The sequence below is a fragment of the Nerophis ophidion genome, linkage group LG21 (assembly GCF_033978795.1).
Source record: "Nerophis ophidion isolate RoL-2023_Sa linkage group LG21, RoL_Noph_v1.0, whole genome shotgun sequence".
Classification (NCBI taxonomy): Eukaryota; Metazoa; Chordata; class Actinopteri; order Syngnathiformes; family Syngnathidae; genus Nerophis; species Nerophis ophidion.
This window is the reverse complement of record NC_084631.1, coordinates 9529424-9543587: the sequence shown is the minus strand read 5'-3', so window position 1 is coordinate 9543587 and position 14164 is coordinate 9529424. Positions and strand designations below refer to the sequence as shown.

The following is a 14164-nucleotide window of genomic DNA, read 5'->3' as shown; positions in this document are numbered from 1 at the left end:
CTCTTGGTCTTCTTATAGTGTCCTCATAGTCTTCAAAAGGTCTTCTCATAACCTTTTCATTGTATTTTCATAGTCTTCTGAAGGCCTTCGCATGGTGTTCTCATGGTTTTCTTATAATTGTTCCATTGTGTTCTCTTGGTCTTCTTATAGTGTTCTCATAGTCTTCAAAAGGTCTGCTCATAACCTTTTCATAGTGTTCTCATAGTCTTCAAAAGGTCTTCTCATAACCTTTTCATTGTGTTCTCAGAGTCTTCAAAAGGTCTTCTCATACTCTTCTGATAAGTCTTCTCGTGCTGTTCACATCGTGTTTTTTATGATATTCTCATAACTTTTTCATTGTGTTCTCACAATTTTCAAAAGGTCTTTTCACGATGTTCTCATGGTGTTATTTTGGTCTTCAAAATTTTAGATTAGATTTTAGATTTAGATTTATTGGTCCCCGTGGGGAAATTCATTTTCACTGCCGTACATTTAAACATATAGACATTGCACATCACAAAACAAAAATAACAAAAAGACATCATACATGACCAACACATTTACAGGCTTTATCAGACGGGTCGGCCAGGCCTTTTAGGGCGGCTATAGCTGCAGACGGGCCCTCCGGAATTTGATTGTTCTATACCTGCGCCCTGATGGTAGTGGGATTTTGTATTTGTGTAGCGGGTGACTGATATCCTGGACTATTGTGATTGCCAGTCGAGTGATGGACCTATGGTTTGAATCGGAAATGTTTGGTGTGGGTAGGCCGATGATTTTAGCTGCTATGTTTGTAATGCCTGTGAGTTTGGTCCGGTTGGTTACAGAAAGCATGGTGAAAAAACATGTGGAACAGTACATAAGGATGGGTTGAACAATGCTCTGGTAAATTAATAGCAGGAGATGAGGTGCAACGTGTAGTCCTTTTGAATTTTCGGATGGCTGACAGTCTTTGTTGACTTCTTTTTTGAATGTCCGTGGTGTGCTGAATGTCTTCTCTTAATCTTATTGTGTTTTCAGTCTTCTAAAGACCTTCTCATGGTGCTCTCATAGTTTTCTCCTGGTCTCCTCATAATCTTTCATTGGTGTCCTCATAGTGAAGTGAAGTGAATCATATGTACAGTGGGGCAAAAAAGTATTTAGTCAGCCACCGATTGTGCAAGTTCTCCCACTTAACATGATGACAGAGGTCTGTAATTTTCATCATAGGTACACTTCAACTGTGAGAGACAGAATGTGAAAAAAAATACAGGAATTCACATTGTAGGAATTTTAAATAATTTATTTGTAAATTATTGTGGAAAATAAATATTTGGTCAACCATTCAAAGCTCTCACTGATGGAAGGAGGTTTTAGCTCAAAATCTCACGATACATGGCCTCATTCATTCTTTCCTTACACGGATCAATCGTCCTGTCCCCTTAGCAGCAAAACAGCCCCAAAGCATGATATTTCCACCTCCATGCGTCACAGTAGGTGTGGTGTTCTTGGGATGCAACTCAGTATTCTTCTTCCTCCAAACAGGACGAGTTGAGTTTATACCAAAAAGTTCTATTTTGGTTTCATCTGACCTCATGACATTCTCCCAATCCTGTGCTGTATCATCCATGTATCCATTTTGGATACATGAAGATTTATAGTCTTCTCACGGGGTTCTCCTAGTCTGTACAAGGTCTTGTCGTGATATTTTAATTGTGTTTTAATAGTCTTCAAAATGTCTTCTCATAGTTTTCTCACGGCGTTCCATGGTCTGTTGTAGGAGAGTGGTTTTGGAGTCCCCTGCTGGAGCAGCTGCAGGTGGAGGGTCGCAGTGTCCAGGCTGACAGTTGGAGTCTGGTGGTGGAACCCAAGTTCCTGCAGACGCTCCACAAAGACGTCATCAAGCAACAGGACGTCATTTACGGTAAAACGCACATCACTTTTCAACACAACCTCCGTCTTGAATGACATCATCGCTCGTGTGCAGAGTTGATCCAGACCGAGTTTCACCACGTGCGGACGTTACGGATCATGGAGGGCGTGTACAGGCGGGGGATGCAGGAGGAGGTGATGCTGGAGGCGGGCGTGGTCCACACCATCTTCCCCTGTCTGGACCAGCTGCTGGAGCTCCACTCCGCCTTCCTGGCGCAACTTTTGGACATGAGGAAGCGCGGCCAGGTGGAGGGAAGCTCCACCAACTTCATCGTGCCCAACATAGGAGAGCTGCTGCTTGCACAGGTGAGGACACACACACACACACACACACACACACACACACACACACACACACACACACACACACACACACGCAAAAACACACAAACATGGGTGATGACGTCAGGTATTCGAGTGAAATGCATGGTTAGGTGTGTGTGTGTACAGGATGTAGTTAAGACAAAACAAAGGGGGTGTATATGTGTACAGGAAGTAGTCCACGACGGTATGTTCCTTTTTTTTTAACTTCCATTTGAGACACTTGTGATTTAGGGCTATATAAATAAACATTGATTGATTGATGAAGATAAAACAAAGTTGTTTGTGTGTGTGTACAAGAAGTAGTTTACCAGACAAAATAAATGTGTGTGTACAGGAAGCAGTTTACAAGACAAAAAAAGTTGTGTTTGTGTGTGCAGGAAGTAGTTTACAAGACAAAATAAATGTGTGTGTGTGTGTGTGTGTGTGTACAGGAAGTAGTTCACAAAATTAAGGTGTGTATGTGTTTGTGTGTGCAGGAAGTAGTTTACAAGACAAAATACATGTGTGTGTTTGTGTGTGTACAGGAAGTAGTTCACAAGATAAAATAACGTGTGTTTGTATGTATACAGGAAGTAGTTTACAAAACAAAGGTTTGTGTTTGTTTGTGTGTACAGGAAGTAGTTCACAAAACAAAAGTGTGTTTGTGTGTGCAGGAAGTAGTTTACAAGACAAAATATATGTGTGTGTTTGTGTGTGTACAGGAAGTAGTTCACAAGATAAAATAAAGTTGTGTGTTTGTGTGTATACAGGAAGTAGTTTACAAAACAAAGGTTTGGGTGTACAGGAAGTAGTACACAAAATAAAAGTGTGTATGTGTTTGTGTGTACAGGAAGTAGTTCACAAAACAAAAGTGTGTATGTGTTTGTGTGTGCAGGAAGTAGTTTACAAGACAAAATACATGTGTGTATTTGTGTGTGTACAGGAAGTAGTTCACAAGATAAAATAAAGTTGTGTGTTTGTGTGTATACAGGAAGTAGTTTACAAAACAAAGATTTGTGTGTGCAGGAAGTAGTACACAAAACAAAGGTGTGTATGTGTTTGTGTGTATAGGAAGTAGTTTACAAGACAAAATACAGGTGTGTGTTTGTGTGTGTGCAGGAAGTAGTTCACATGATAAAATAAAGTTGTGTGTTTGTGTGTATACAGGAAGTAGTTTACAAAACAAAGATTTGTGTGTGCAGGAAGTAGTACACGAAACAAAGGTGTGTATGTGTTTGTGTGTACAGGAAGTAGTTTACAAGACAAAATACATGTGTGTGTTTGTGTGTGTACAGGAAGTAGTTCACAAGATAAAATAAAGTTGTGTGTTTGTGTGTATACAGGAAGTAGTTTACAAAACAAATGTTTCGGTGTGCAGGAAGTAGTACACAAAACAAAGGTGTGTTTGTGTGTGGAGGAAGTAGTTTACAAGACAAAATACTTGTGTGTGTACAGGAAGTAGTTCACAAGATAAAATAAAGTTGTGTGTTTGTGTGTATACAGGAAGTAGTTTACAAAACAAAGGTTTGGGTGTACTGGAAGTTGTACACAAAACAAAGGTGTGTATGTGTTTGTGTGGAGGAAGTAGTTTACAAGACAACATACATGTGTGTGTTTGTGTGTGTACAGGAAGTAGTTCACAAGATAAAATAAAGTTGTGTGTTTTTGTGTATAAAGGAAGTAGTTTACAAAACAAAGGTTTGAGTGTACAGGAAGTAGTACACAAAACAAAGGTGTGTATGTGTTTGTGTGTGCAGAAAGTAGTTTACAAGACAAAATATATGTATGTGTTTGTGTGTACAGGAAGTAGTTTACAAGACAAAATACATTCGCGTGTTTGTGTGTGTACAGGAAGTACTTTACAAGACAAAAAAAGTTGTGTGTTTGTACGTACAGGAAGTAGTTTACAAGACAAAATAAATGTGTGTGTACAGGAAGTAGTTGACAAAACAAAATAAAGTTGTATGTTTGTGTGTGTGTACACGAAGTAATTTACAAGACAAAAGAAAGTTGTGTGTGTGTGTGTGTACAGGAAGTAGTTTACAAAACAGAAGAAAGTTGTGTGTTTGTACGTACAGGAAGTAGTTTGCAAGACAAAACAAAGATGTATGTGTGTGTTTACAGGAAGTAGGTTGCAATACAAAAAAAAGTAGTGTGTGTGCAGAAAGTGTTTCACAAGGTAAAGCAACATTGTGTGTACAGAAAGTGGTTTCCAAAATAAAGGTGTGTATGTGTTTGTGTGTACAGGAAGTAGTTTACAAAATAGTGTTTGGGTGTACAGGAAGTAGTTTACAAGACAAGATACATTTGTGTTTGTGTTTGTACAGGAAGCTAGTTCACAAGATAAAACAATGTTGTGTGTTTGTGTGTACAGGAAGTAGTTTACAATACAAAAGAAAGTTGTGTGTTTGTGAGTTTACAGGAAGTAGTTTGCGAGACAAAATAAAGTTGTGTGTTTGTGTGTACAGGAAGTAGTTTCCGGGACAAAAGTAAGTTTGTGTGTGTGTACAGGAAGTAGTTTGAGAGACAAAATAAGGTTGTGTGTTTGTGTGTACAGGAAGTAGTTTGTAAGACAAAATGAAGTTGTGTGAACAGGTAGTAGTTTGAAAGAAAAAATAATGAAATGTGTGTTTGTGTGTGTACAGGAGACAAAAGTAAGTTCTGTGTTTGTGTGTGTACAGGAAGTAGTTTGTGAGACGAAAATAAGTTGTGTGTTTGTGTGTGTACAGGAAGTAGTTTGTGAGACAAAAGTAAATTGTGTGTTTGTGTGTGTGTAGGAAGTAGTTTGAGAGACAAAATAAACTTGTGTTTGTTTGTGTACAAGAAGTAGTTCACAAGATAAAACAAAGTTGTGTGTTTGCGTGTACAGGAAGTAGTTTACAAGACAAATGAAAGTTATGTGTGTGTGTGTGTGTGTGTGTGTGTGTGTACAGGAAGTAATTTACAAGACAAAATAAAGTTGTGTGAACAGGTGGTAGTTTGAAAGAAAAAAGAATGAAATGTGTGTTTGTGTGTGTACAGGAAGTAGTTTGTGACACAAAAGTAAGTTGTGTGTTTGTGTGTATAGGAAGTAGTTTGAGAGACAAAATAAACGTGTGTGTTTGTGTACAGGAAGTAGTTTGCGAGACAAAAGAAAATTGTGTGTTTGTGTGTACAGGAAGTAGTTTGGAAGACAAAAGAATGTTGTGTGTGTACAATAAGTAGTTTACAAGACAAAGAAAATATGTGTGTTTGTGTGCATACAGGAAGTACTTTGCAAAACAAAAGTAAGTTGTGTGTTTGTGTGTGTACAGGAAGTAGTTTGAGAGACAAACTTTGTGTGTGTGTGTGTGTGTGTGTACAGGAAGTTGTTTGCAAGACAAAAGAAAGTTGTGTGTTTGTGTCTACAGGAAGTAGTTTGAGACACAAGAGAAAGTTGTGTTTTTGTCTGTACAGGAAGTAGTTTGCGAGACAAAAGAAAGTGTTTGTGTGTACAGGAAGTAGTTTAGACAAAAGAAAGTTGTGTGTTTGTACGTGCACGTGAAGTAGTTAAAAAGAAAGTTGTGTGTAGTTCTCAGGTCAGTGTGCAGCAGACATGAAGAAGGTTTATTCGGAGTTCTGCAGTCGTCATCCCAAAGCGGTGAAGCTCTACAAAGAAGTTCTGCTGCGGGACAGAAGACTGCAGCAGTTCATCAGGGTGAGTCTGGTCTTTTTGAAAAGTTGTTTGCTGGTTTGAGTTCCTGGCATCAGAAGATCTGAGTGTCCTCAAGAAGTCCAGTGCTGGTTCTTGAAGGCTCTCCACTGACATTCCCCTTCTTGCTCAGCGTGCCTGTCGGGGTCCTCTGCTGCGTCGCCATGGCGTCCAGGAGTGCATCCTGCTGGTCACCCAGAGGATCACCAAATATCCCGTTCTTCTTCAGAGGCTCCTGGACAACACCAAAGGTACACCGGGAGTTGGCCTCGGAGGTCCAAACTGAAGTGCTGAAGAACTGATGTGACCGCGTGGCCTCCCTCAGGCAACCAAGAGGAGGCGCAAGCGCTGAGCCAAGCTCTGCTCCTCCTCAAGGACCTCATCAGCTCGGTGGATCAGGAGGTTCTGGAGCTGGACCGGACCAGGAGGCTGCAGGAGATCCAAGCCCGCCTGGACCATCGGTCTCAGGCCGAGGTCCGGGGCGGAGGCGTGTTCCGAGGAGGAGAGCTGCAGCGAAGGAGGCTTCTCCATGATGGAATGCTGCTCTGGAAGGTCCAGGGCTCCAGGATGAAAGGTAGAGGAGGAGCACGGGGGCGTGGCTTGGCGAGTCACATGACCTGACCTGTGGGTGTGTCCAGATGTTCGGGTGCTGTTGATGTCGGACATCTTGGTTTTCCTTCAAGACAAAGACCAAAAGTTCACGTTTGCGTCCTTCGTAAGTTCACACCTCAGCGTTCACCACGACATTAGACATGTCCAACGTGTGTGTGTCTGTGTGAGACAGTATCACCTGTCTGCGTGTGTGTGTGTGTGTGTGTGTGTGTGTGTGTGTGTGTGTGTGTGTGTGTGTGTGTGTGTGTGAGACATTATCACCTGTCTGCATGTTTGTGTGTAACATCATTACCTGCGTCTGTGTGTGTGTGTGAGACATTATCACCTGTCTGCATGTGTGTGTGACATCATTACCTGCGTCCGTGTGTGTGTGTGAGACATTATCACCTGTCTGTATGTGTGTGTGTGACATCATTACCTGCGTCTATGTGTGTGTGTGTGTGAGACATTATCACCTGTCTGCATGTGTGTGTGACATCATTACCTGCGTCCGTGTGTGTGTGTGAGACATTATCACCTGTCTGTATGTGTGTGTGTGACATCATTACCTGCGTCTGTGTGTGTGTGTGTGAGACATTATCACCTGTCTGCATGTGTGTGACATCATTACTTGTGTCTGTGTTAGACATTAGCACCTGTCTGCATGTGTGTGTGTGACATCATTGCCTGTGTCTGAGTGTGAGACATTATCACCTGTCTGCATGTGTGTGTGTGTGTGACATCATTACATGTGTGTATGTGACATCATTGCCTGTGTGTGAGACATTATCACCTGTCTGCATGTGTGTGTGTGACATCATTGCCTGTGTGTATGTGTGAGACATAATCACCTGTCTACATGTTTGTGTGTGACATCATTGCCTGTGTATGTGTGTGAGACATAATCACCTGTCTGCATGTGTGACATCATCGCCTGTATACGTGTGTGTGTGAGAGACATTATCACCTGTCTGCATGTGTGTGTGTGTGACATTACCTGTGTGTATGTGACATCATTGCCTGTGTGTGAGACATTATCACCTGTCTGCATGTGTGTGTGTGTGTGACATCATTACATGTGTGTATGTGACATCATTGCCTGTGTGTGAGACATTATCACCTGTCTGCATGTGTGTGTGTGACATCATTGCCTGTGTGTATGTGTGAGACATAATCACCTGTCTACATGTTTGTGTGTGACATCATTGCCTGTGTCTGTGTGTGAGACATAATCACCTGTCTGCATGTGTGACACCATCGCCTGTATCCGTGTGTGTGTGAGAGACATTATCACCTGTCTGCATGTGTGTGACATCATTGCTTGTGTGTATGTGTGAGACATAATCACCTGTCTGCATGTGTGTGTGTGACATCCCTGCCTGTGTGTATGTGTGAGACGGTATCACCTGTCTCTGTGTGTGTATGACATCATTGCCTGTGTCTGTGTGTGTGTGAGACATTATCACCTGTCAGCATGTGTGTCTGAGTGTGAGACATTGTCACCTGTCTGCGTGTCTGTGTGTGTGACATCATTGCCTGTGTGTGTGCTTGCGTGTGTGTGAGACATTATCACGTGTCTGCATGTGTGTGACATCATTGCCTGTTTCTGAGTGTGAGACATTATCACCTGTCTGCATGTCTGTGTGTGTGTGTGACATCATTGCCTGTGACTGTGTGTGACATTATCACCTGTCTGCGTGTGTGTGTGAGAGACATCACCTGTGTGTGTGAGATATCACCTGTGTTTGTGTGTGTGTGTGTACGTGAGACATCCTCACCTGTGTTTGTGTGTGCTTACGTGAGCCCTCATCACCTGTGTGTGTGAGAGAGACATCAACGCCTGTATTTGTGAGACATCACCTGCGTGTATGTATTTGTATGTGTGTGTGTGACATCATCACCTGTCTGTGTGTGTTTGAGACATTATCACTTGTGTTTGTGTTTTTACGTGAGACATCACCTGTGTGTGAGACATCATCGCCTGTGTTTGTGAGACATCACTAGTGTGCGTGTGTGTGAGACATCATCACCTGTGGGTGTGCGTGTGTTTGAGACATCACATGGGTTTGTGCGTGTGAGGCATTTTCCTGTATTTACGTGTGTGTGTACCTAAGACATCATCACCTGTGTTTGTGTGTGCTTACGTGAGATATCATCACCTGTGTGTGTGTGAGAGACATCATTGCCTGTATTTGTGAGACATCACATGCGTGTGTGTGTGACATCATCACCTGTGCTTGTGTGTGAGACAACATTGCCTGTGTTTGTGAGACATCATCTGTGTGTGTGTGTGTGTGTGTGTGTGTGTGTGTGTGTGTGTGTGTGTGTGTGTGTGTGTGTGTGTGTGTGTGTGTGTGTGTGTGTGTGACATCCCCTGCGTGTGTGTGTGACATCACCTGTACGCGTGTCTGTAGATATCATCGTTTATGTTTGTGTGTGTTCACGTGAGCCATCATCACCTGTGTGTGAGACATTATCGCTTGTGTTTGTGAGATATCACCTGTGTGTGTGTGTGACATCATCTCCAATCTGCGTCTGTGTGACATCGCTTGTGTGTATGTGAGACATCATCACCTGTGTGTGTGAGACATCATCGCCTGTGTTAGCAATCACCTGCGTGTGTGTGAGACATCAACACCTGTGTGCGTGTGAGACATCATCGCCTGTGCTTGTGTGTATGTGAGACATCATCACCTTTGTGTGAGACATTGTCACCTGTGCTTGTGTGTACGTGAGACATCATCACCTGTGTTTGTGTGTGTGAGACATCCTCACGTGTGTGTGACATCATTGCCTGGGTTTGTGTGTGTGAGACATCATCGCCTACAGTAAGTGTGTGAGACATTGCCTCTCTGCATGTGTCTATGTGAGACATCACCTGTGTGTGAGACCTCATCGCTTGTGTTTGTGAGACATCACCTGCGTATGTGTGAGACATCATCGCCTGGGCTTGCGTGTACGTGAGACATCATCACCTGTGTGTGAGACATCATCGCCTGCATTTGTGTGTGTGTGTGAGAGTTAATTACGTGTCTGTTAGTCATCATCGCCTGTGTTTGTGTGTGTGAGACATCATCGCCTGTGTTTGTGAGACATTACCTACGTGTGTGTGACATCGTCACCTGTGTGCATGTGTGTGTACGTGAGACATCACCTGTGTGCGTGTGAGATATCATCGCCTGTATTTGTGTGTGTGCGTGTGTGAGGGACATCACCACCTGTGTGCGTGTGTGTGTTTCAGGACAAGTCTCCTGTGGTGTCTCTGAACAAGCTGATCGTCAGAGATATAGCCAATCAGGAACGAGGGATGTACCTGATCAGTGACTCCACCCCCCCGGAGATGTACGAGCTCCACGCTTCCTCCAAAGACGACCGCCGCACGTGGATGACCAGAATCCAGCAGGCCACACTCAGGTGTGGACCGTCTTAGTACCTCCTCCAAGTACTGCATGATGAGTAGTAATGATGTATGCTGAGTAGTAATACTATGTGTGCTACTTGTGTGTGAGCAGTTGTCCGTCCAGAGAAGACTTCCCTCTGATCGAAACAGAGGACAAAGCTCTCCTGCGACGTCTGAAAGGTAGGACACGCCTCCTCTGTCTGACGTGGTCTCACCTGGTCCTCGCCTTGACCCGCACGTGTCCTCCAGCCGACATCCTGCAGAAGGACCGTGAGGTGCTAGAGCTCCTGCAGGAGCGCGTCACTCTGTTCGCCGAGCTGGCGGAGGCGACAGGAAGAGGCGGGGCAGGAGACGGCGGCACGTCCTCGCGTCCCTCCAACCGGAACCTGTTTCGGACGGACGCCGCTCACGCTCCTCCCTCCGAGCCGCTGCTCACCGCCGCCATTTCCGAAGGTGCTTTTTTATTTCCCCACGCGCCTTGAAGATCATGATTTTATGTCTCACTTTTTACTTTTTGTCTTCAGTGGACAAACTGAGCCTCCTGTTGGCGGGGTCCAGCATCACTAAAGCGCCGGTCGCTAACGGCAACCAGGAGTTAACCAGTGAGTGGCCGCCGTCTTGACAAAACAACACAAGTATCATCAATAAATCAAATATTTGTGTCAGACGGCGAAACCTCGTCACTCAACGGTTCTGTGGACCTAAACATCAACTCTTCTAAGGTAAGTTCGCTTGGAATGTTATATATAAGTCACAAAATATTTATACCAATATATTTCATTAAACATATACATTGCAGGGCGTCACACATACATATTATACAACTACCGTATTTCCTTGAATTGCCACCGGGGTGCTAATTAATTTAAAACCTCTTCTCACTCCTGCGCTTCCCAAAGGCATGCGGTAAAAGTAAGCATGCGCTAATTATATTAAAACCTCTGCTCACACCGGCACTTACCAAAGGCATGCAGCAAAAATTTGAGTGTGGTGTAAGCTTGGACCTTAAATCCTACTGAATAGCTCTTAATCTTCTTCCCTTTATGCGATTTCAAATTACCGGTATTGAAATCAGCCTCCTTCATTTTGAAAATGATGACAGGGGAAGTGTCACTCGTGACGTCACGAGTTTGACCAGGCGGTAATACTAAGCATGTTTTTGCAGGACTCAAACGGAAACCAGGTTCAGGAGAGGACGCTAAAAGAGGTAAAAAGCTGCAATGCGAGCACAACGTGACAGCCCGAGCTAACGTTGTGTTTCCACAGGAAGTGTGTCAGCGTCTGGTCAGTCTGAGCACGCAACTCCACGCCCTGCAGGTAAGACCGTGAGAACGCCGTCCCGGGCTCCTTTCATCTGACTTGTCGACTCCGCCCACTAGGCGGCGGTGATACGTCAGGACTCCACGCTGGAACTGTTTGTCCGGTCGAGCCCGGCCACGGGCCCGACCGCCGGCCCCAACACCGGACCCCGTCTATGTCGCTCCGTGTCGCGGGACACGGGGCTTGACGGCGGCGGCGAAGTGGCGTGCTTGAAGCGGCAGGTGGAGCTTCTACAGGAGGAAGTGACGCGGCTGCGCCTCAAGGAGGAAGCACCCCCAAAGGAAGAGGCGGAGCCGGGCAACAGGAGGAGGAGCAACGGCTGTGACGTCGTCAAAGGGGAACAGGTGTGTGGACCAAATGTTTCATGGCGGGATCTTCGTGAGCAAAGGGCCGCTGGAATAGGTACACTTACCATGTCCAACCAATGACGTCGTTTGAAAATGCCTCCTTTGCGCAGCTGAGGAGGAGGCGGGGTAGCAGAGAGCAGGAGCCACACCCCCTCGCCCCATTGGCCACTCATGACCCGGTCGACCAATTAGACGGCCTTCAGGAAGCAGACGGGGAGGATGTGGTGAAGATCTCTCCTCGCGCTGACAGTCCCAGAGGTCAGCTGACGACCACACACAAATACAAATATAATAAATAGATTATATATCAAACTATTTCATAGAAATATCACCTTTGATATTCTCACTATTGGTCTCACCTTTTTTCTATTCTGGACATTAAAAACCTAAGAAGTTTCCAACTTACAGAAATTCCTGGCTTCTCGTAACGTAATAGTGAAGTGAATTATGTCTATATAGCACTTTTCTCTAGTGACTCAAAGCACTTTACATAGTGAAACCCAATATCTAAGTTACATTTAAACCAGTGTGGGTGGCACTGGGAGCAGGTGGGTAAAGTGTCTTGCCCAAGGACACAATGGATGTGACTAGGACAGCGGGAGCGGGAATCGAACCTGGAACCCTCAAGTTGCTGGCACGGCCACTCTACCAACCGAGCTATGCCGCCTCAAAAATGTTTCTACTTCCACATTTCGCCACCAATTCCTTGCTAATTAGCCAAATGCTAGCATGCTAACATTAGCAAAGTATTTTGTCACTTGATGCATGTTTAGGGGAACTGCACTTTTTTTTTTTTTTCCCCCCATCTTTTATGTTAGACAAGCACACACGTTTTTAGTTTTCATGCATTTCAAACTAAATAAACACTAGCAAGAGTCTGCTAACGAAGGAGTCAATAGCAGACGCTCTATTTCGCCGATAAAGCGCTCTAAAAAAAACTCAGTCGAGCTTTTTTATACACGCTGTAAGTATATATGTAATGTAGTAACATTCCTAATTACATGTAATATTTATCTTATTAAATTTATTTAATATAATATTTATTATAAAACATTTAAAAAGGTATACACTTTAAAGTCAAATATGCTAACTGTTAAAATGCTAGTTAATAGCATGCTAACTATTCTAGCTCATTTTACAGGGTTAAATCTTTGACTTGACCCATGCCTACTGTCAAGTCAAGTAACAAAATATTTTGCTAACATGCAAGCTTTTTAGCAGATTTTAAAAGTATACACTTAAGTGTCTAATATGCTAACTGTTAACATGCTAGCTATTCTAGCTCACTATGCACGGTCAAATATTTGACTTGACGAATGCCAACTATCTAGTCAACAAGTAACAATATATTTTGCGAACATTAGTATGCAGGCTTTTTAGCTAATTTTAAAGGTATACACTTTAGAGTCGAATATGCTGTTAACATGCTAGATGATAGCATGCTAGTTATTCTAGCTCACTTTGCAGGGTTTAATATTTGACTTGACGCATGCTAACTGTCAAGTACAGAAACAAAATATTTTGCTAACATTAGCATGTAAATTTTTCAGCAAATGTTAAAGGTATACATTTTAGAGTTAAATATGCTAACTGTTAACATGCTAGCTATTCTAGCTCACTATGCATGGTCAAATATTTGTCTTGACGCATGCAAACGGTCAAGTCAAGTAACAAAATATTTTGCAAAAATTTTGCTTGCAAACTTTTCAGCAAATGTTAAAGGTATACATTTTTGATTCAAATATGCTAACTGTTAACAGCATACTAGCTGCTCTAGCTCACTTTGCATGGTCAAATATTTGACTTGATGCATGCTAACTCTGACAAAATATTTAGCTAACGTTAGCATGCAAGCTTTTTAATTTTTTTTGAAGGTATACACTTTAGAGTCAAATATGCTACCTGTTAACATGCTAACTATTCTAGCTAACTATGCATAGTCAAATATTTGACTTGACGCATGCTAACGGTCAAGTCAAGTAACAAAATATTTTGCTAAAGATAGCATGCAAGCTTTTTAACACATTTTGATGGTTTCCGCTTTAGAGTCAAATATGCCAACTGTCAACATTGTTAGCATGTTAGCTTTACTTTTGCTCATTGTGCTATGTAGCCAGCATTCTAACTGTTTTAGCTCTTGATAATAAATAAACCTACTCAGTGGCCTAGTGGTTAGAGCAGGGGTCACCAACACGGTGCCTGCGGGCACCAGGTCGCCCATAACGACCAGATGAGTCGCCCACTGGCCTGTTCTAGAAATAGCTCGAATAGCAGCACTTACCAGTGAGCTGCCTCTATTTTTTAAATTTTATTTATTTACGAGCAAGCTGGTCTCGCTTTGCTCGACATTTTTAATTCTAAGAGAGACAAAACTCAAATAGAATTTCAAAATCCTAGAAATTATTTTAAAGACTTGATCTTTACTTGTTTAAATAAATTCATTTATTTTTTTTAACTTTACTTCTGATAACTTTTAGAAAGACAATTGTGGAGGGAAAATACAACCTTAAAAATGATTTTAGGATTTTTAAACACATATACCTTTTTACCTTTTAAATTCCTTCCTCTTCTTTCCTTCTTTTTTTATTGTAAAGAATAATAAATACATTTTAATTTAATTCTTCATTTTAGCTTCTGTTTTTT

The 14164-nt window shown here is 42.7% G+C and overlaps 1 protein-coding gene across 2 annotated transcripts in view; it reads left to right on the top strand.

The window, feature by feature from the left end:
• The window catches only part of arhgef2 (rho/rac guanine nucleotide exchange factor (GEF) 2), a 38930-nt gene that overhangs the window by 20026 nt on the left and 4740 nt on the right, over positions 1 to 14164 (top strand). For both annotated transcript variants that reach the window (XM_061881835.1, XM_061881836.1), the window contains 15 exons: positions 1739 to 1882; positions 1946 to 2196; positions 5744 to 5869; positions 5997 to 6114; positions 6189 to 6437; positions 6502 to 6578; positions 9696 to 9868; positions 9967 to 10034; positions 10104 to 10307; positions 10379 to 10456; positions 10521 to 10576; positions 11020 to 11061; positions 11121 to 11171; positions 11234 to 11518; positions 11632 to 11779. In XM_061881835.1, coding sequence (XP_061737819.1) covers positions 1739 to 1882; positions 1946 to 2196; positions 5744 to 5869; positions 5997 to 6114; positions 6189 to 6437; positions 6502 to 6578; positions 9696 to 9868; positions 9967 to 10034; positions 10104 to 10307; positions 10379 to 10456; positions 10521 to 10576; positions 11020 to 11061; positions 11121 to 11171; positions 11234 to 11518; positions 11632 to 11779 — 2070 coding nt within the window. The remainder of the gene's footprint in view (positions 1 to 1738; positions 1883 to 1945; positions 2197 to 5743; positions 5870 to 5996; positions 6115 to 6188; positions 6438 to 6501; positions 6579 to 9695; positions 9869 to 9966; positions 10035 to 10103; positions 10308 to 10378; positions 10457 to 10520; positions 10577 to 11019; positions 11062 to 11120; positions 11172 to 11233; positions 11519 to 11631; positions 11780 to 14164) is intronic.